We start from the raw sequence: 19,317 nt of genomic DNA on the forward strand, positions 1-19,317 counted from the left end.
TCACCTGGTGCCAAATCCCCGGCACGGCAATCTCGCCTGACATCACCTCCAATTATTTATCAGCGAGATACAGCTTGGGAACTGCCAGCTCAGCATCCTTGCCTTCCTTCTCCTTGCTCGCTCCCCTTGATTCCCCAGAAAAAAAAAGAGCAAAAAAGCCCCCCGATTCCTAATCCCCCTTAGATAAGGGGTAATGGGATCGCTGAGGGTAACGGGAACGATGTGCACCTTCCACGTGGGCTCGGTGGCTCTCGTGGCTGCTCCCAAGCCCCAGCGCCGGGCAGCGCAGGCAGCTGCGGGCTCGGCTGAATGAGTCACAGTTTCGGCTGCGTGGGCACTGCTTTCTTTTTTTAAAGCACCAGCCCAATTTCAGCCCGACGCCGGCAAGCGGGGAGCTCGCCCGCCTCTGCCCGAGGCCAAAGTTGGGCTTCGAACCCTGCCTTCAAGCTCCGGGGCATGCACACGATCTGTGCCGAAGGAGGGATGCTGAGCAGACCCCGGGGATGGGGTTTGGGGCTCAGCTTTGGAAATCATCCTCATCTCTCTCCTCCTGGTAAGCAAACGCCTGGATCGCTGCGGGCTGGATTCAAAGCAAGCTGAGTTTCTCCTGTTTGGAGCTTTTTTCCCTCCGCCGACCAAGGAAAGCCTGTGATTTTTCATTTGTTTTGAAAAGAATTTCCCCCCGCTTGTTCAAACACTCCCTGCGCCGGCTGCGGGGGGAGCTTTGCTGCAGAAATCCCGCTCAGTGGGAAGCTTCAGCTGCATGGCAGGGAGCCTGCAGCTCAGACAGCACAACCAAACCTCCAAAAGCTCCTGCGGTACCTTGGAAAGGCAGTAATTGCCCCAAACCCACAAACCTCTCCCTCGCCACCCCCTATATCCATCCCGAACACAGCCCAGATACTTCCAGCTTTCCCAGCAAGGAGCTTGCTCATTTTTAAGCCCCTCTTTGTGCACGGACATGAAGCAGAGATGCTGAGGATAAAGCATCATTGTCTGGTGCTACCCTATGGGACTGGGGGGACCCCGAGCTCCTGCGTGTCCCCCCATGGAGCCTCATTGCTTTTTGGAGCCGTGGGACGTGGGGGACACGGACGGGGGTGTCCCTCTGGTGTCCACCTACCATGACGGTGATGCCGTCCTTCTCCAGGGGGGTCTTGTCGTAGGTCACTTCGCACACTCGCACAACCGTGGTGGCACCGTACTTCTTCAGATCCTGGGGAGGAAAGGAGATGAGGGGTCTTAGGATGGGCAGAGCTGGAAAAAATCCCACTGGGATGCACCCTGGTTGTCCCCAACGTGGCCGAGCCCTGTGACGACCACACAGACCCACAAATCCCCTACAACTGCATCACTCCCACCTCTCAGGATGCTAAAGCAGAAATTCTCATGGTCTGCTTGGCCTGGGAAGGAAACATTAAAACAAATCCCAAGGAAACTTTAAACCCCGGGGCACCAAACCCCTTGCATGGGCACGGGGATGGATTTTTAATCTAGAGCGCCAATGGAGCCATTTAATTTTAAAGCCACGAAGGGATTTGGAAACACATCAAATTTCCCATGCAAGCACCCAAGACAAAGACCAGGACCACAAAATTGGAGGATTAAAAGACCAGGACTAAAATAGCACCTGGGATCCCAGCAGCAAGAGCAAAACCTGCAGCACGGGACACGATGCAGAGTTGCAGTGCGTGCCCCAAAGAAAAATCCCCGAAAAAGGGACAAATCCTCCAAAAGAGGTGTTAGTGGTGTTCAGCAAGGTTTAAAATCCCCCTGCAGAAGCGCGTGGAGATGGATGAGGGCTTGGCACACCCCTCTGAACCCACTCAGCATCTTGCCCGGGGCTTCTTTGGGACTGACGAAGGCGTTTTGCTGCCGTACCCCGCCAGTTAATTACTCGAACGCGCTGCGGGCACGCCGGGACTTGGGCTCCTTCCAGCCGGGCTTAGCACCCGTGGCACGGCTTGCCCCTGGATTACGTGCCGGCGTATCAGCCCCGGCTGGGCGCCGCCTGAGATCATCCCGGTGCCTGCTCGTGGCGGGCCGGGGGCTCGGATGATCCCGCTGATCCCCGCCCAGCGCGCGGCTGCCAAACCACGGCGAATCCCCGTGTGCTCAGCCAGAAATCGCAGCGGCTGGAAGGAAGGGGAATTGTGCCACCAGTGTGGGGTGGCTGTTTCGGATTTCTCCCTCGTGTTCACACATGTCCCTGGTGCTCATGTGTGTTTTCTTGGGTATGGGGGGTTTTCCTGTTCTCTTAGAGGTGCTGGGATATTTGGGGTGGGAAATACTTTGTCGAGACGCCGGGGAGGTTGCGTGCGTTTGCGCATCTCATTGCAAAAGGTGATGTTTTGCTGGAGCTGGCAGGGGATGCAATGGGGATGGTGAAGCTCTGAAAAACCCCACACTCAGGGTCCTCCAAAATATCCTGCCCTAAAAAGCTGGTGATGATAAGGTCCTCGTCCAGGATGCCATCGGGATGGGGGGTACCAATAGGATTGCGCTGGTGTCCTATGGATGAGATACCCCGCGATCCATCCCCATTGCATCCCAATGAGCTGACTGCAGCTTTAATCCCCCCAAGAGTGCAACGGGATCACGACCCTTCTTACCTCCAAGAAGGTGCTGAGTGTGGCGTTGGTGGGGTTGTGGGTGATGAGGAACCTCATGTTTTTGTAGCAGACCTCCACCGGCGCAGGGCGGTTCATCCGGGCCATGGTGGGATGGGAGGACGGTGACGCAGAGGTGATGCTGATGGTGGGGGGGGGGTGGGAAAAAAACCAAGAAAAGCGTGGCGTGGAGGGGAAAAGAAAACCCAACACCCCTCTGCGCTTTAAAAAACAAAAACAAAAACGAAAAAACACCAAAAACAGGATCGAGAACTCAATGTACAAACGTTGTGCAAATAATCCCAGCTCCTGGGAGTGCGCCGGCTTCCTCGACACACCGCAAGCCCCCCCGGGGTGAAAGCCAAACGGTAGTAATAATATTAATGATAATAATAATAATAATAATTACAAAAAAAAAAAAAGAACAAAAAAAAAAAAATCCCTTTGCTGTAGTGTCGGCGTCCTCGGCGTGTGCAATGGCGAGCGGCTGTCGCCTCCGGTGCCGCGCTCTAGAAAGGCCTCTGCGTATGGGGATGGTGGTGGCACGGGGGTGGCCCCGTCACGTTACCCCATCGGGGTATGTGGAGTACTTGGGGGCGGCAAGGGGGGCCGGGAGCCTACGGGGCGGCGGCGGCGGTGGCCGGCAGCGGTGCCTGGCTCGGGCAATCCATGCACGGGAGCCTTGAATGGTTAAATCCGAAGGTCGGGACGCCGGGCGAGGCGAGGCGGCCGGGGGCTGCAGTGCTCAAAGCTGCTTCTCGGCACCTCCATAAATCCCAGCGGAGAGCGAGGCTGTAAGGGGAGGGAAAGTAAAAGGCAGAGGTCAGGGCAGCCCCGTGAATCAAACCAAAGGAACCCCCGGCACCGCTCTCCGTGTCTCCAAAAGCTTCGCGGTGGATGGGATGGGGACACGGAGATAAAACCCTATTTGCATCAAGTGGACGGGGCTCGCAGCCCTAACGGCTTGCGCCAGAACCTGCATCCCCGATGAGCATCCCCAGCCTGCTCTGACGTTCGGGTGACACTCAGCGGTGTAAGGAGGAGGATGAGGAGGCTCCGAGGTGGTGAAGGGCGAGGGGTCCTGGCGTTCCTGCCCCGTGGGTGCGGGCTGTGCCGGCCGGCACGTGCTCGCCCCAATCCCTCCGCAGCCGCCCGCCTTTTTACGCAACTCAGCGGCGTTTTCGTAACCACCCCGACAGCACCCCCGTGGGGGCGGCGTGTCGGGGCAGCACCCCGATTTCTCACCCATCCCATCCCTCCGGACCTTACCCGAGCGTCCCGGCAACCTCGGCACTGCGCACAACGTGCCCAGCCTGCCCCTAAGCAGCCACACGCTCCCGGCGCGACTCGAGCGGCTAATGTCAACCAAATGCAACCCTAATGCTCTTAGGCCCACTAAGCCGCCTGCAAATGAGCTTTTTTTTGAGGGGGGTTGGCCGAGGAGGAGGCGTGAGGCGGGTGGTTTTGCTGCTGCTGGGGTTGACTGCTCCTTCGCTCGCCCCGCTGGCAGCACACCGCTGCCCATGGGGTACCCTGGCAGCATGGGGACACCTCTTTGCCTTCTTGTTGGTGATGGGAAGGAGAAAGCCACAAAGTTTGCCTAGAAGCCAGGTCCTTCCCAGCCACAGCACCCTTCCTCGGGGTGTGAGAGCACCCAAAGGTGGGCATGATCAGCAAAATTCAGCCTTAAATATCTCCCTGGCCACCCAGCCTCCTCTCCGTGAGGTTAAACCAGGGGGAGCAAAACCCAATACGACGACCACCAGGCGAACAGCCACAAGAGGATGGATCTGGAGGAAGATGAGGACACCACAAGCCCCGTGCTGGGCTTAGAGAAACCCGGTGTTTTCCAAGATCATCACCCACCGGACTCTTGTTTTGAAGCCTATCCCATCCCTGGGTCAGCGGCTGCTTAGCGCCGCGTGGCCGGAGCCTCAAAATAGAACATAAGCACATAAGTAACCGGAGCCGGGCGAGCACGCGCCCCCTCGCCTCTCCTCTCATCTCCTGGAAAGTTTCCCCTGCATCGTTTTACCCCAAAAAGGCTCCGAGGCAAAGAGACAAAGTGGGGCCGGGAGGTGGCTGAGCACCAGCATCGCCGCCGGGCTCCTCGGCACCCAGGCATCATTTCCAGGCAGCCCACCCGCTTGTTTTCCGAGTGGTTGGAATGAAAAAAAATCAACAGGGAAAAAAAAAAATAAAGCCACAAAGCAGGCGGTGTGGCAAGGGGAAGCTTTCCGACTGAAACGTGCCCGGGTTGGCTGTGCAAATCGCGGATTTTCCCACTGCTGGTGCACTAATTGTTAATTATTTGCAGCACGTGCCAGCCCTGGCACTGCCCCGACGCGCAGCACGGCGCCTGGCCCCGCGAGGATGGGTTTATGGAAAGGAGATTGAACGGGGCCAGGCACCAAAATTGAAGGGGATTTTGGCACAGATCCCCTCTGCAGACCCTGGTCCCACCAAACCAGGTTTTTCTAGCAAGGGATGAAGCAGGAAGGATGTGAGGATGGGAGCGGTGGCACCCACACCACACCGTTGTTTTTTTTGCTGAAGAAAAATGTTCACTTGTCCTGTGGGGATGCTCTGCAAAACTCAAACCCAGCCTGGATTATGGGGTGGTACAGGCTGCAGTGATGGGTGCAGGGCAGCTCCTGTTTCCTGCAAAGCTTCGTTAAAAATGGGCTTGATTTTGGGGCTGTAGGGGTGAGTGGGATGTCCCAGGGGGGGATTTTGCAGCCCTCACTGAGAAAATCCCATTTTGGTAGCTGCTAAGAGGCTGTAAGGTCGGCTGAAGGATGGGAGTGAGGTGAGAGCTGCATTTGGGGTCTGATTCGAGCAGCCTCTCAGCATTTTCTTTTTGATATCCATCTTCACAGACTGGTTGGGGTTGGAAGGGCTTGAGTGCAGCTCTGCACAGCACGTCGGGAGCCGTAGTCTGGTCTCCATCCCACACTTTGTGCTCCATAGGTGAACTTCATATTATAGGGCTTTTTTTTATTGCCTCGGGAGTACTTGCTGCCGGCAATGGAGATTCACTGGGAATTGATCGTGTTTGAGAAAAGCGAGCACTCGTTTCCCACAAGGTCTCATTTCCAGGGGAAGCATTTCAAGTATTTTGGCAACTGCACGTCCCAGCAATTCAGCCCAAAGCCCATAAATTCCTAATGGATTTTCAATCGCAAATCATCCCCGGCCATACAGGCTGATTACCATATTAAGTGCGGCAGAACAATGCGGACAAGGGGATTTCAGCTCATATTAATAACCTGCCAAGTGAATAAATACCCTTCAGCCTCGAGAGCTCCAGGGGAGCAGGAGGAAGCACAAGCAGTAAATCAGCCCTGGAGGAGGATGCGTGGTGGCACGGTGCTGGTCTTCCAGGCTCAAGCTCCTCGGGGTGAAGCCCAATGAAGGAAGGGGAAAAAACTGGGGACTCGCCACGTGGTCCCAAATGTCCTCACCTCGCAGCTCAGCTTGGCTGACAAGACAGAAGAGATTCGTTTTGTGCTGATTTTTTTTTCAATTTGTGCTGAAAACTTCATCTCTGCATGCGTACACGGACTTCAGCTTGCTTGGATGGACAAAGTCTCATCCCAAAAATTCTCTACATGCTTTTTGGAGCTGGAAGAGGATGGTGCTGTCTCTTGTATCAGAGAAACCCAGGAAAGGGTGACCTGCAGAACTCAGACCCAAAAGAGAGCCCTGATCTGGGGATGGCACAAACCTGGCGCAAGTCACCCAGCAAAGCCAAGAGCTGGAAATCTCCAGCTCCTATTTCCCACGGGGATGTCCTTTTTAGAGATTCAAGCATGCAAGAGGTTTTGTAGACAAGAGTCCCACACAAATCCAGGTTAAACACACCCTGGCACGGTGAGGAAGCAATCCCAGACCAATGTAGGTTGGAAAGGACCTTCAAGACCATCAAGTCCAACCACCAACCCACTGAGTCCCACCACCAAACCATGTCCCTTAGTGCCACGTCCACACGTCTCTCGAACATCTCCAGGGATGGGGACACCACCACTTCCCAGGGCACCCTTCCCCAAGCTGCCTGGGGTTGTTATGACCCAAGTAGATGGGGATGCTGCTCCAGGACATGGAGACCACCAAGCCACCACCCCAAGAATACACCTTGGAGTGGAGGGGAGCACCAGGCTCCCTTCCTAATTATTTACTTGCAGCCTGGTGGCTCCATGGTGCACACCATGGCCTCATCCCAGCCATCTGGGCATGGACCCTACAATGGCAGGGATGGGGCTTCTTGTCCTCCCCGTACCTTGACACAAAATAAAGGGCAGATCTTCCTCGCTGCAGCTAATGAAAGGGCTTGGTCGATGAGCAGAAGGCAGGCTGCAGGAACAGCCGGTGTTCGGTGTGGCTGGGGTTAGCGGGATGCAGCTGCTAGAGTCAGGTTTTCCTAAACACAGCAACTCCCTAAGTGAAGGAAAAGGAAGCTCTGCAGAGCCAAATCGTTGCTCCACGTGGGTTTTTTCACTTGGAACAAAGGGCCTTACACACCCAGACAATGCGCATCTTACCCGGACATGAATACAGCCATCTCCCGAGCGCGCTCATCTCACGCTCAACCTTCACCTTCAGAAAAAAAAAAACTAGCAAAACACCCAGCTGTGTTACATCTGCTCGGTGGGTTTCAGCCCACGTAGCAGGACTCCACCAACCTCTTCTTCCACTTATGACCAAGTCCTTCTGCTCCTAGCTGCGGCTCCACCGAGAGCATCTCCATCCCGACACCCCCAAAACAGAAGGCAAGTTTCTGAGGGGTCCCAGGCATTCCCATGTAGTGCTTTTGCACAAATCCACCCCTGATCACGGCGGTGCCAACAGGAGACCCACGGCCACCGTGCCCCAGGACCTGGAGAAGACATGGGGCCATCGCAGGGGCCGGCTGGAGGAAAGCAACCACGCTGAGATTTCCTCCAGCCACATCCACGCGGAAGGAAACGGGAACTCGACAGGAAAGGTCCGGGAGGAGAGAGACAAAAACAAGAAACCCCGCAGGAGCCTGACGGCCACCAGCACGTCCTGCTCCAGGTGTTGAGCTGCAAAAAGTGGATGAGGAGTTCCTGAATCTCCCTCCATCCCCTTTCAGCACATGGTTAAGACACCAGCTCCCACCTAAATTGGCAAAAAAGAACCGCGTGGCCCCTTATTTTATATCCCCGGTTGGGTTGAAGGAGTTTTTGGTGGTATTTAGGAAGGAGGCCAGGATGCTGGCACGATGTCAGAGCAGAGATTCGCAAGCAGAAGGCACTTGGGAGGCAGGGAGGAGAGGGAGGACTGGGGAAGATCAGATAGCTCGGCAGACAGACAGACAGACAGATAACAGCACGGTCCTCCCAGCTGTTGTGCAAGCAGGGAATGCACCCGAGGCCGGGGTAACACGATCAATCGACTCCTTTTTATCTTTTATTTGCACTTTTATTCTTTGAAGAGGCACCTACAGCCCTGGAGGGAACACGAGGTGCTGCAGACATCCCCTTTAGCAGCCCTTTAGCTGCTGTTTGGGGTTTCACCCCACCCTACAACCCTCCCCGAGCAGCCTAAATACGGGGTGTGCAGTGACGGCTTTTTTTTTTAGCCCAACTCCTGCTTGCACCCTAAGAGGCTCAGCCAGTGGGAGACGCTCATCAAAAATGCAAAAAAAAGCACCAAAAATTCAGCATTTGGGGGAAAACGATCCGTCCCCCTCCCCGTGGGTAACTCACGGGCGATGTGATCCTGGTTTTATGATGCGGGATATCCCCTCCACCGCCTTCCCCCACCAGCTCGCGGCCGTGGTGCCGACGTCAGAGGCTTTTCCTGGCTTGGATGTGAAGGGAAAGGAGGAAAAAAAATCCAAAAAATAAAAAAAAAAGAAGTAGGGGGGGGCGAGGCCAACTCTGCAGGGAATGGTAATTGCACGCTGGAAGCTGGCTGCCTCCCAGATATGCAGAGAGGTTTTTTTGGGGAGGGTTTGGCTGATTGGGGATTGCCAGTCCCTATGATCCGGCACCCGACGCACAGGGAGCTCCAAATACTGGGTGCTGGGGCCGCTCACATCCCTCAGGGATTTCTTTTGGTGCGAAGAATCAGAGAAAAAAAAAAAGGAATTCTTCCTCTGTTGGGACATTTCCAGGCTTCCTCGAGAGCATCTACGGAAGGATAAAACCCCAAAGCATTGTCCTCGCCCCAAGGCACAACCGACCCTGGGGTTGTCGCTTGGCCACCACCACCACGTGCCTCTACCACCCCAAATATCCATCGTGGCTGAACGTCTGTTCCTCTGCTCTTGTGCTTTTGAGCAAATCTAATATTCGTGGCAGGTGTCTGAAGGGCAAATGGGAAGCACTGGGAGCGCCAGCAACAGCTCATGGGATGGGCAGGACAGGAAGGGCTGCTGACACCTTCCCATTAAAGCCTGGCTCAAACTTGAGCCAAAAATAGCATTTTTTTCTGCATTTTTTCCCCCGTCCACCCCGTCGGCACCCACACCTCCTGCTCCTGCCACCTCTGCAAGCCCTGACCAAAGGGCAGAGGCAGCCCTCCCTGCGTCACCGGCGTCTTGCACAACCCCACCGCCGGCCGCTTGTTGACGAAGAAGGGGGGCTCCAGGGGACTCAACCTCCCCAACGGGGCGGATTTCGCCCCGCAGGGGGTGTTGCAAGCACACGCTGTCCCGCAACGTGCCGGGGATGGCAAAACGTGGGGTAGGAGGAAACATGTTGGGGCTGCTTTGTGATAAGCCCTATGGAAAGATCTCCTCCGGTGGCATCGAGCCAGCATCGATCAGAGAAGCCGGGCCCCGAAGAATGGCAGCTCCTCCTCCGCGTTAATAGGCAGCAGGCTGAGAGGGATTTCACGGCTCCTCGCTCCCTTTTTTAGGTTTCCTCCACCAGCCAGGGCACATGGGTTGGCAGAAGTGGGTTTGCAAATGCTTCCGAGCCACCGGTTTGTGATGCACGGGGACAAAACCTGGCAGGGCTTTGGGCTGACCCGCTGCTGCTCTTGCGCAAAAGCCCAGCGCCGAGAGAGACGCCGTGCCGGCGTCCCCCACCCACCAGAGCTGGCTGTGCAAATAAAGGTGGTTTGCCCTTAAATAATAAGATCAAAGGGAACAAAATGCTGGAAGTCACAGCCTTGACATCCCGTCAGTCAGGTAGACGGGGGGCCAGACTGGGAGGAGGAGGAGGAGGAGGCAGGATCAGGCATTGCTCTGGAAGAAGGAGCCCACACCAGCAAGTAGATGGTGCTCTGGAAATGAGATGTTTTGCATAGCCACCGGGAGACTTTAAGCACTGATTTCTGTGGCAACCAATCTCCCAGATCCCAGAATCACAGAATTCAGATCAGCAACCGGCCACGTGCATTGGGGTCACCCAACACTGAAAGCCTCCAGGAGCAGCATCCGACTTCATCGGTGGCTTTTAGGAAAGCCAGCCAACACCCCGGCATCTCCGAAAGAGAAATCACAACCGTCTGCATGAGCAAAAAACCTGCTCTGAACGGGAGAGGCCAGAAATGCTGCGGGATGCTGCTGCTCACTCATCTTACCACCTTGATAGAGAAAAAAAGGGGGATGTCGTGCAGTGCCGCACCGCTGGCTGCAGTGCACCGTGCCCAGGTGATTTTGGAGAGCACTGCAGAAGGCTGACGTCTTTCAGGGATGGCAGGAAGGGAAAGAAAGAGGAGATTAAAGCTTTATAGTCAGAAAATCCTTTGCCTACAGTGACAGAGCAGATGCTGTTGCATGTGAACACCGCACCAACTCGGGATGCCACATCCCGCGGGAATGGTGCAGCAAGGAGCAAACCCAGCAGCAAGGCGTTGCTGCCCCAAAGCACCTTTTTCCAGGCTTGTGGGACAACGTGGAGGTGGAGCACTCCTCACCCGGAGCTCTTCAGGCTTGGAGGAGCCCTCGATGGCAGCACACGCTGCTGCTCCCCAAAATGCTGAGAGGCTTGCAAAAGAGCACCTGATTTCTTGACAAAAATCCCCAAGAATTGCTTACTCACGAGCACGCTTTGGCCTCGACTTTCTTTCGTCGGGGCTATTTGCATAAAACCGGTGCTGCCCTTAGGGAAATGCAAATTTCCCTGCAGAACGGGAAGCGTTTGAACGCGCTGGCTGCTGAGCCGCGCCGGGCAGGGCCGCGCAACACTTTTTTTATCACCTGAAAATTAAATCAGGGCTGAGATGCGAAAAGCCTCCCCGCCCTGCTCAGCAGGAAATCTTCCCCAGCTCCTAGGGCCGGATCCGGCAGGGACACGGGACAGACAGGACGCGGCGTTTCATCTGCTCTCTGCACGTCCTCCCCGGCCCCAGGGGGAGGTTTTGATGGCCTGGAGACACGCAAGCTGCTCCGCTCCCCGTGGTTTCAGGGACATCTCGACACCCTGGCGTGGGTGGCATTTCCTGGCCACCCTTGCTGCGCTGGAGCAGGCTCTAAGCAGGCCAAAAGCAATCGAGCTTCCCTGGCTTGGATAAATAAAGCTGCGAGCTGAAATTCATCAGTTGTGATGATGAAGCCAGCAGCCAGCTCCCGAAGATAATAAATATTTATTTTCAGGCCCACCTCGATGCATTTGGGCAGAAAACCTGCTGCAGGCTGAGCTGGGCATCTCCATCACCCTTTTCTGCTTAGGGGAACAGAGGTCTTTAGGAGCGGGTTAAATATTTGGGATGAGGGATTTCTCCCCATCTCTTTTTCCTGCTGCTTCCTAAAAAGCCCGGCTGCAGCAAAGAGAAAATAAAACATAAATCTGCAGGGACCACGCAGAAATACCCAGTACTCAGTGCTGGATCAGTTCCTCCCCTACAAAATCAGCGGTACGGAGAGGCAGCTAAAGGAGGGCATACCTATTAATACACCTGGCTGAAACCCATAGAATTTTAACTGTCTCAGCAGAAAATCCACATTACAGAGCCCTACAGGAGCTGTGCACTGAGTGCTTGCAGCAGCCAGCACAAAGGACGCCTTGCTTCTTTGCAAATCTGTCCCACAGTTTTGGCCCCGCACACGAGAGCAAAACCAGCCAGGGGATGGGCAGCCCAGAGCATTGAGAGGTTCCTGGAGAAACCAAGCACTAAACGAGGCTAGATCCTCAAATTGTGTCCTTTTTTTAGGTTGAAATGGTCTTTTTTTATTCTGCATGGAAAAGCAAAAGGAGCATACCTAATTGAAAACAGCCAAGCCAGCATCCTGCATGGGTGGGGCAGCTCATCCCAGTAATTTCACCTCCTTCTAACAAGGCTCGACCTCCCTCTTCCTGACCCACACGGCTGTGGAGATGAGAAAGTGGCTCCTGGGTTCCCGGGTCCTGTTTAGCATCCCTAACCCTGCACCAGAGCAAGGGGTGAATGTGCTGCAACATCCTTCCCGTGGGGTATTTCCTCTTCCCTGCTGGTAAATCGTGATGAGAGCGCGCTGGATGCCAACAAGGACAGGGGGAAAAGACAAGGATTGGTGAAACCACAACAGCCAGCTTTTAAACACGTGAACGCTTGCCTCATCTATGCCAGATTTCATGCAAGAGTCTGAATATTTTTTCTCCAGCACTGGGGTTTTCCTCCATCCCCGCAGACCCCAACATTTTCTTAGGGGCTCTCGCTGGCAGCTCCCTCCCGGGCGATTGCACCAGGAGCAGATCCCGCCTTGGGGGGTGGAATTAAAAAAAAAAAAAGGTGGATTTTCATCTGGCTCTGTTCCCAGCCCATCTGCAGCTGTCCTGGCACGGCATCGTGGGCAGCACGGGGTTGGGATGGGCGGCCAAGGGTTGCTAAACGAGCGCTGTAATTGAAGGCACCAGCACAGCACGAAAGTGCTGCGTGTTCCCAGGCAGGAATTTCCCCAGCATTTTATCAGCCTCTGGAAGAGAACAACCCTCACTCCACCCCCCCCACCCCCATTTCCAGATCTACCGTAAACGGCATCCATCAGCTGGATGGAGCACATCCTCTCTGCAGTCATTACCCTGCCCTGGGCAGGCATTTACTAGAAACACAGCAGCAGGAGTTCCCCCAAGCTTTACCCATGGGCTGTGTCTGCTCTGCCTGGCAGTGATACCTAAAAGACTTCGGGGACCTTGCCACGAGGCTTCCCTGCAGAAAGGCGGGCGCTGGATTAATGGGATGTGGTCACAGGGCTGGCTCAGGGGTTTTGGCGATGCAGGTTTCTCCTGCTAAGCTGGACCCACAGCCCCTGCCAGCTCAAAGGACCGCAGTGAGCTGCACGTAGGAGCACCACGCAACCTTCCCCTTGCTCCAAGGCAGAGGGGTGCTACCCCAAATCTGCTCCCAGCATACGAGCCTTGTACTGGGGTAGGAACAAGAGATTTTGGTGGATGCAGAGAGCTTTGAACTCACCCATTTTGCTGCCACAACTGCTGATGTAAGCACTGTTGCTGGTACGGAGGTGCAGAGAGGGGACAGGCACCAGGGCCACCGGCAGTGGCACAGCGTCACTAACTCCTCACCTACAGCACACCCCGGTAATCCCTCCAGGTTGAGGCCACAGCCCCAAGGACGAGGACAATTCCCAGCAGCCGGTGCCGTGGGTGCATCCCTTTGATGATAAACCCTGGTCCTTGACCCGGCCGCTTGACTAAAACAAACAGAGCTCAACAAAACCTCCACTGACTTCAGCAGATGGCACTTCCAGCAGTTCGTGGGGGGGGAACTGCTGCCCAGCTGCCTGCACGATGCCTCTCCTGCGTTTCACCTGCAGGATAATGTTCAACATTTTATCTGCAGGAGAGCTATGACAGCTGGAGAAGCATGGAAGACCACTGAGCATCTTTTCCTTGTCCCGTTTCCAAATCCATGCCACTGATCCCATTCACGTTAAGGACGCTTCACTTTCTGACCTACAAATGCCATTCCCCCTCTGCCCATTGAACAGATTTCCCAAATTCCTCTTTCAGTTTTGTGTTAGATTTTAGAGATATATATACTTACATGTCCTTTTAGCTTAAATTATTTAAAAATATAGGGCTGACCCAAAGGGAGGAACCATTAAGAAAATCAGAATATATACCTGCAAATAGTTTTTGGGAATACAGAACAATTTTTAAAGTAAAAGAGAAAATAAATTAATTTTTTACAGGGGAAACGGGTACCCCAAAGGTGTACCATGAAAAAAAAAAGTTGGGCTGCGGGCTGCCTTGTTGGCCTTCACTTTTATGTAGTTCATGGCCAGCCACTGGCTTGGCATCTGGGGGGGAAAGACCAAGCCAAGAAGTTTTCTGCTCATTTGACATCATTTGGATGGGCTTAACAGGCTTTTTTTTTCAACTTTTGAAAGTGCTGTATTGTGCCCCTACATTTTATCCCAGAGCAACAGGACAGGATGCTCAAAAGGAGCTCAGGAATCCATAGCAAGCCACGTTCACGTGGGATTAACCCAGTTCAAAACATCAGCTTTTGAGTCTAACTTCTTGCTTCCAAATCACGCCTTTTTGAATGAGTTCACTTTCAGGAAGCCATCCCATGTGCTCGCCTCGAAAAATGTTTGTCTCTGGCTTGCCTCCAGCAAATCAGATAATTGGGAGTTTAGAAGTTCATAACTTGAGCTGAAGTCAGAAAGTTTCATCTTTCATTTTCCAAAGCTGATTCACGGCCAGCCTGGCCCGAAACGTGGGCTTGCCTCAAGTTTGCTGTCATTTCAGGGTTCATTTGCAGTTTAAAACGATGCTCTGGTTGCACCCGCCGTCTCCCGTGCTATCATCCAGACTCAGCACTGGCACTCATATGCTTCGAAACATCTGCATGGTCCCAACTCATTGACCTTTATCGAGAGAAAAGCCCCAAGATTTGCTGCCTTACTACAAATTCAGAGGAATTTCAAGCCAGGGTTTTGATATCGGGGCTGCCCTGTGCCTGAATCATCATTATCAATGCCAAACACAGGCAGAGAGCAGAAACAGGGCAGCAGAGCTGGGGAAGAACATCTTGGACTTATTTTATGGGCTCTGACGGAGAGATTTGAGCTTTTCCAGTTGCCCCCTCTACTACATCGCTACAAGAACTTAAGCTTCCTAATTTCACTGAACCCAGCTGTATTTCTGGTCTGCAAAGTAAACAAGAAGAGAAGCGAGCTTTTTGGCTCCTGTGGAAACTTTGCAATCCAAGAAAATCAGACGAAACATTCGAATCTGCTTAGGTTTGTCCATCAACAGGCTTGATTTCTTAGGGACCTGACCCTGCGTTCAAACCGACCAACGCTGCACTGACAGCAATATTTTTGGGTCCTGTGTGAAATACGCCTGCAGTGGCCCCACTGCCAAGTCTTGCAAAAGTTCCCAGGCCATGGGGCTGCTGCTGGCAGTAGGGAGCCATCCGTGGAGGTGCATCCACTGCAGAGTTCGCTGGGTTGCCAAAATGTCCTGGGTCACCAGGGAAGGGGCAGAAGCAAGGATAGACGTGCACCACGTTAAATAAATCTTATCAAATCTTATCTTGGTGCCTTTTGAAGATCTCCAAGGAGGAGACCCCACAACCTCTCTGGGCAACCTGTGCCAGTGCTCAGCTACCCACACAGCACAGAAGTGCTGCCTGATGTTCAGAGGGAGCCTCCTTTGCTCCATTTTGTGCTCACTGCCTCTTGTCCTGGCACTGGGCACCAGTGACAAGAACCTGGCTCTGTCCCCTCTGCAGCCTCCCTTCAGGTGTTTGTACAAATTGATGAGATCCCCCCTGAGCCTCCTCCTCTCCAGGCTGAGCAGTCCCAGCTCTCAGCCTCACAGGAGAGCTGCTCCTGTCCCACCATCATTGTGTCCCGTTGTTGGACTCCGTCCAGGAGGTCCGTGATGGATGGACAAAATTCCTGCACCAGGCTACACGGAAATATCTCAGCTGTCCTCCTCTTGGGAAATTAGCATTGAAACTACACATCTAGAGTTAAAGGATATAATTTCCTCTCTCTTTGCCCTGCCCACGGTCATCTGAGGACACAGACCACACGTAGGACATCCCAGCCCATCCTGGAGACACAGGCCTTCCCGCCCAGCAGCTGCCTTCCAGCTCCAAGCAGTGGGACGACAGCACCCAACTCCTCCTTTGAGTGAAGGGAAAAGCACCCCACAGCGTGGCGGTCACCCCAAATCCTCCATGGAGGCTCGGAGGCAGAGCCCATCCGAGGCGCGCTCGTAGCGAGGGATGAGGCATCTGGCCGAGCCTGCAAGGTGGAAAGTTCAAGTGGATTCTGTTTATTTGGCTTTGCAGAGAGCAGGCGCCCAGCCTGAACGTTGGCCAAGCACCTTCCCATCGCAGGAAGTCTTTAAATAACCACCAGTGGTCAGGGCTTTGGTTTTACAGCTCTGCTGGATGGAAACCCGGCCCTTGCCCTACGTCTGCTTCAGCTATTTCCTTGGGTACACAAGGTAGCTGCTCACCTCCCGGCCTCCTAGGCCTTCAGCATACCCACTAGGACTATGGGCTTCATAAAAGTTTGCTAGAAGCAGAAAAATCTCTCTCAGCATAGACATAAAAACATCTTTCCTCCCTTGTGCCAGATAAATTTTACTTGCTTCACTTCTTTTTTTTGTGAGACTTCACTCCTTGGGTCTGCCATTGAGGCCCATGCTTAACATCTCACCACACTTAACATTCCCCCGAAGCTCTTCTGCACCACCATAAGGTGCTCCTCACCAGTTCATATAGTTAAAACAGAGAATGAAAAATAAAATCCTCCCCTGGCTGTTGGCACCCCCTCATTCCTCCACCTCCTCCTCACTCAGGATCACCCCATCCTCCTTGGAGAAACTCCTTGGGGGCAGCCAGCGGGGCCTCTCCCGCGGTTTTTGCCAGCGGGACTAAGAGGCAGAGAACGCCCATCGCCCCTAAAAGGCTTTCTTATGTATTTACCTTGGGGATTTGGAGCCAGAAACCTTGCCAAGACCTTGACTGAATGGGTCACCCAGCAGATCCTGCTCTACAGATGGAAAGTTCCCAAAGGCTTTTCGCTGGGAAGCTGGGCTAGTTTGGGATTTTGGCAGCGCAGCCTTGCCAGGACTCTGGGGGATGGAAATGAGTTTTTTACCTATAGCTGTCATTAACAGATTATCCTAAAATGACAGCTGGCAAGAAGAAGCTCTGTAAATAAGCACAAGAGTTTTTTACAGTCGGAAAACAAGACCTTGCACTGACCTCCTCCCGGGCAGATTCACTGGGGTGCAACAAACCAGGATTTTATTTTAAACCATGCTTGTAAAAAGTTTTTTTTTTTAAAAAAAAGCTGCTTCCTTGACACTCAAGTCAGGTAAGGACACAGTGGGCTATTCTGCCTTATAAATAAGCCCGCTCTTGTGTACACGTGTTTTAAAATAAGCTTATGAAATGTAAACATGCAGGCCTTAAAAAAAATTAATAATTCACCCTCATTGAAACGATTTAATTGGGGCCGAGCCAGGCTTCCTTCTCCGCTTCAGAGCTCTGCACAGGGGATGCTAACTTAGACCCAGGAAACCCCACAAATAACTCGCCCACAAACACACAGCTCCATTTGCAATTGTTCAGCCCTCCCGTCCCTTGAAGGGCTGGCCTGGAAAAACACAAAAGAAGAGCAAAATCAGGTGTTTTTTCCTGAGGACCAACACTGGAGCTGCATTTCTGCCTGAGTTTCGAAGCACATGGTTATGATGAGAAGGGAAAGGGCTCCCTCCAACCCATGTGTAGCATAAGCACTTCCCACGCTGCCTATTTTCTTTGCACTATTAAGATTGATGATTTTTTTATTTGCCCCGTTCCCCTACACCCCACCAGAGGAGACAGCCACCAGGAGGAAATCTGGGCTGTAAAAATAAAACTCACTTTTGGCTTTGGAGGAGCAGGTGCAAGGGGAGAAACTATTTTTAACCCTTCTTTTTTGCAAGGAGGGAATGCCAGGAGCCCTCTGAGCGGGGCTTGCCCGGGTTTACGAGATTAATTTGGAGGCAGAGAAGGGGTCTGACGGGTGGTTAATCTTGGTGCTGGGTGCTCGGGGCCGGAGGAGCAGACATCAAAGCATTCCTGCAGCTGCTGGGGAAAAGGGAGAGGCAGCAGCCGGCAGCTCTGCCTCCTCCCCACGTGGCTGCTGGGGCAACACGGCCCTCCACAGCCAGGGAAAGCTGCTGAGATGTCTGAGCAAACTCCCGGAGCCAGATCTTCCCGGTGGATTTGTCACATTTCCATCCTGCTGCAAGCCCAAGGGGAGAACCAGGAGGAGAGAAGCTGGGGATGCCCAACGGGAAATGCAAGCCCAATGGAGACGCACCACTGCCAACAACCAGAGAAGACGTGTGTTGAGTTTTTTCCATGCCAGCTAGACTTGGACAAACACCATTTACCCTTTGCATTCACTTCTCTAATTAATACAGAGGGCTGTGGAGCAAGCCAACTTCTGGAGGTATCTCCCCATCCCTCATACTAACTACAGCAACAGCATGGGACACCCACATCCCTATTTTAAGAGATTTATTTGCACACATCAATTGCACGAGATGTGAGTTATTTTGGTCTATGCCTCTTCAGACCACCTTTCCACCTCACCAGCTACCACTTGGCACCAGATGTTAACCCAAGTCCTATCCACAACGATGGAGTTCCTCTGGTTCCTTGAGGAACCAGCGTTTTGGTAGGAACCTTGCTGTGGTACGCGTGTATTTAGAGACAGAAAGATGTTGCCAAGACAAAATGTAGTTGAAGGGAGTCAGGTGTTAGGAGCAGACCCAAATAACAGAGACAGAAGAGCACTGCATGGCTAGTTTCACCTCACTCTTGACCAAGTATTGGTCTGGGGGAATACTGCAAGACAAATACTATGATTTGAATAAAAGCTAGAAATTTTGGCTCACTGAGTGCTACTTGAAGTTTTCTTTCATTCACTAGGGGCTCCTTTTCCCGGTTGCACTGACAACCACAATGGTTGGCCATCAGAGGACACAGGTTTCCCACCCCACCTTCCCATCTCTGTGGTGGGACCAACAACCCAGGAGTCAAAGGGCTGGTCCCTCAGCCCCAGTGCAGATTCAGGAAGGATCAGCCTCCTCGATGGAGAAGGCAAAGGGTAAATTTTAGGCATTTGCCCACCACAAGGAGAATACCAAATGCTGATGAGGGAGATCGCAAGATGAGCTCCCAGCAGGGGATGGTTCAAACCACTCATGAGCAGGTTCGGCAGTGATCCAAGAGTTAACATCTGGTTTTGGAGATGAACAGCACATGGAGGGTTTAGCAGGACCTGATATCTCAAAAGGGTGGCTAAGGTGACTCAGCCAAAGGCCGGTGCTCGAGACTTTGCCATCCAAGGAACCAAAGGGCCTCAGACAGGCCGTCCCAGAGGACTTCTGGGTATGCTGCATGAACCTCCAATCTCATTAAAACTCCGGGGACCACAGAATCCAGCTCCTGACCTTCTCCAGAGCAGAGCCGGCAGAACGTTTCCTGTTATTTATAGCAGCAGGAGAGTCTGATGGGAAAACCCCACTTGTGAAATGCGGGCCGCCTGCCATCGTGGCTCTGCGGAGAGCTGCCAGGCTGCTCTGAATTCCTGCCCGAAGGACTGCTCCACCCCTGCGCTGGTTTCACCGTGGGCAAGACCACGTCAGGAGGCTGTGCAAGACGAACAGTGGCACCTCGATCCCTCTCGTTTGGTTGCAAAGAGCAACTTGAAGTAAGGAAGCCGAGAAAAGCCGAGCATCCCAGGCAAGGGAGCTTCAGCTGCGGGGCTTCA

The 19,317-nt window shown here is 53.5% G+C and overlaps 1 protein-coding gene across 2 annotated transcripts in view; it reads right to left on the reverse strand.

Moving 5' to 3' along the window:
• PTP4A3 (protein tyrosine phosphatase 4A3) overlaps positions 1-19,317 on the reverse strand; it is a 37,668-nt gene that overhangs the window by 5,925 nt on the left and 12,426 nt on the right. For both annotated transcript variants that reach the window (XM_082753870.1, XM_082753871.1), the window contains exons 2-3: positions 2,613-3,401; positions 1,124-1,216 (exon numbers count right to left, since the gene is read on the reverse strand). In XM_082753870.1, coding sequence (XP_082609996.1) covers positions 1,124-1,216; positions 2,613-2,717 — 198 coding nt within the window. In that variant the 5' untranslated portion in view covers positions 2,718-3,401. The remainder of the gene's footprint in view (positions 1-1,123; positions 1,217-2,612; positions 3,402-19,317) is intronic.

Source organism: Aythya marila (assembly GCF_965140915.1).
Source record: "Aythya marila genome assembly, chromosome: 2".
Lineage (NCBI taxonomy): Eukaryota > Metazoa > Chordata > Aves > Anseriformes > Anatidae > Aythya > Aythya marila.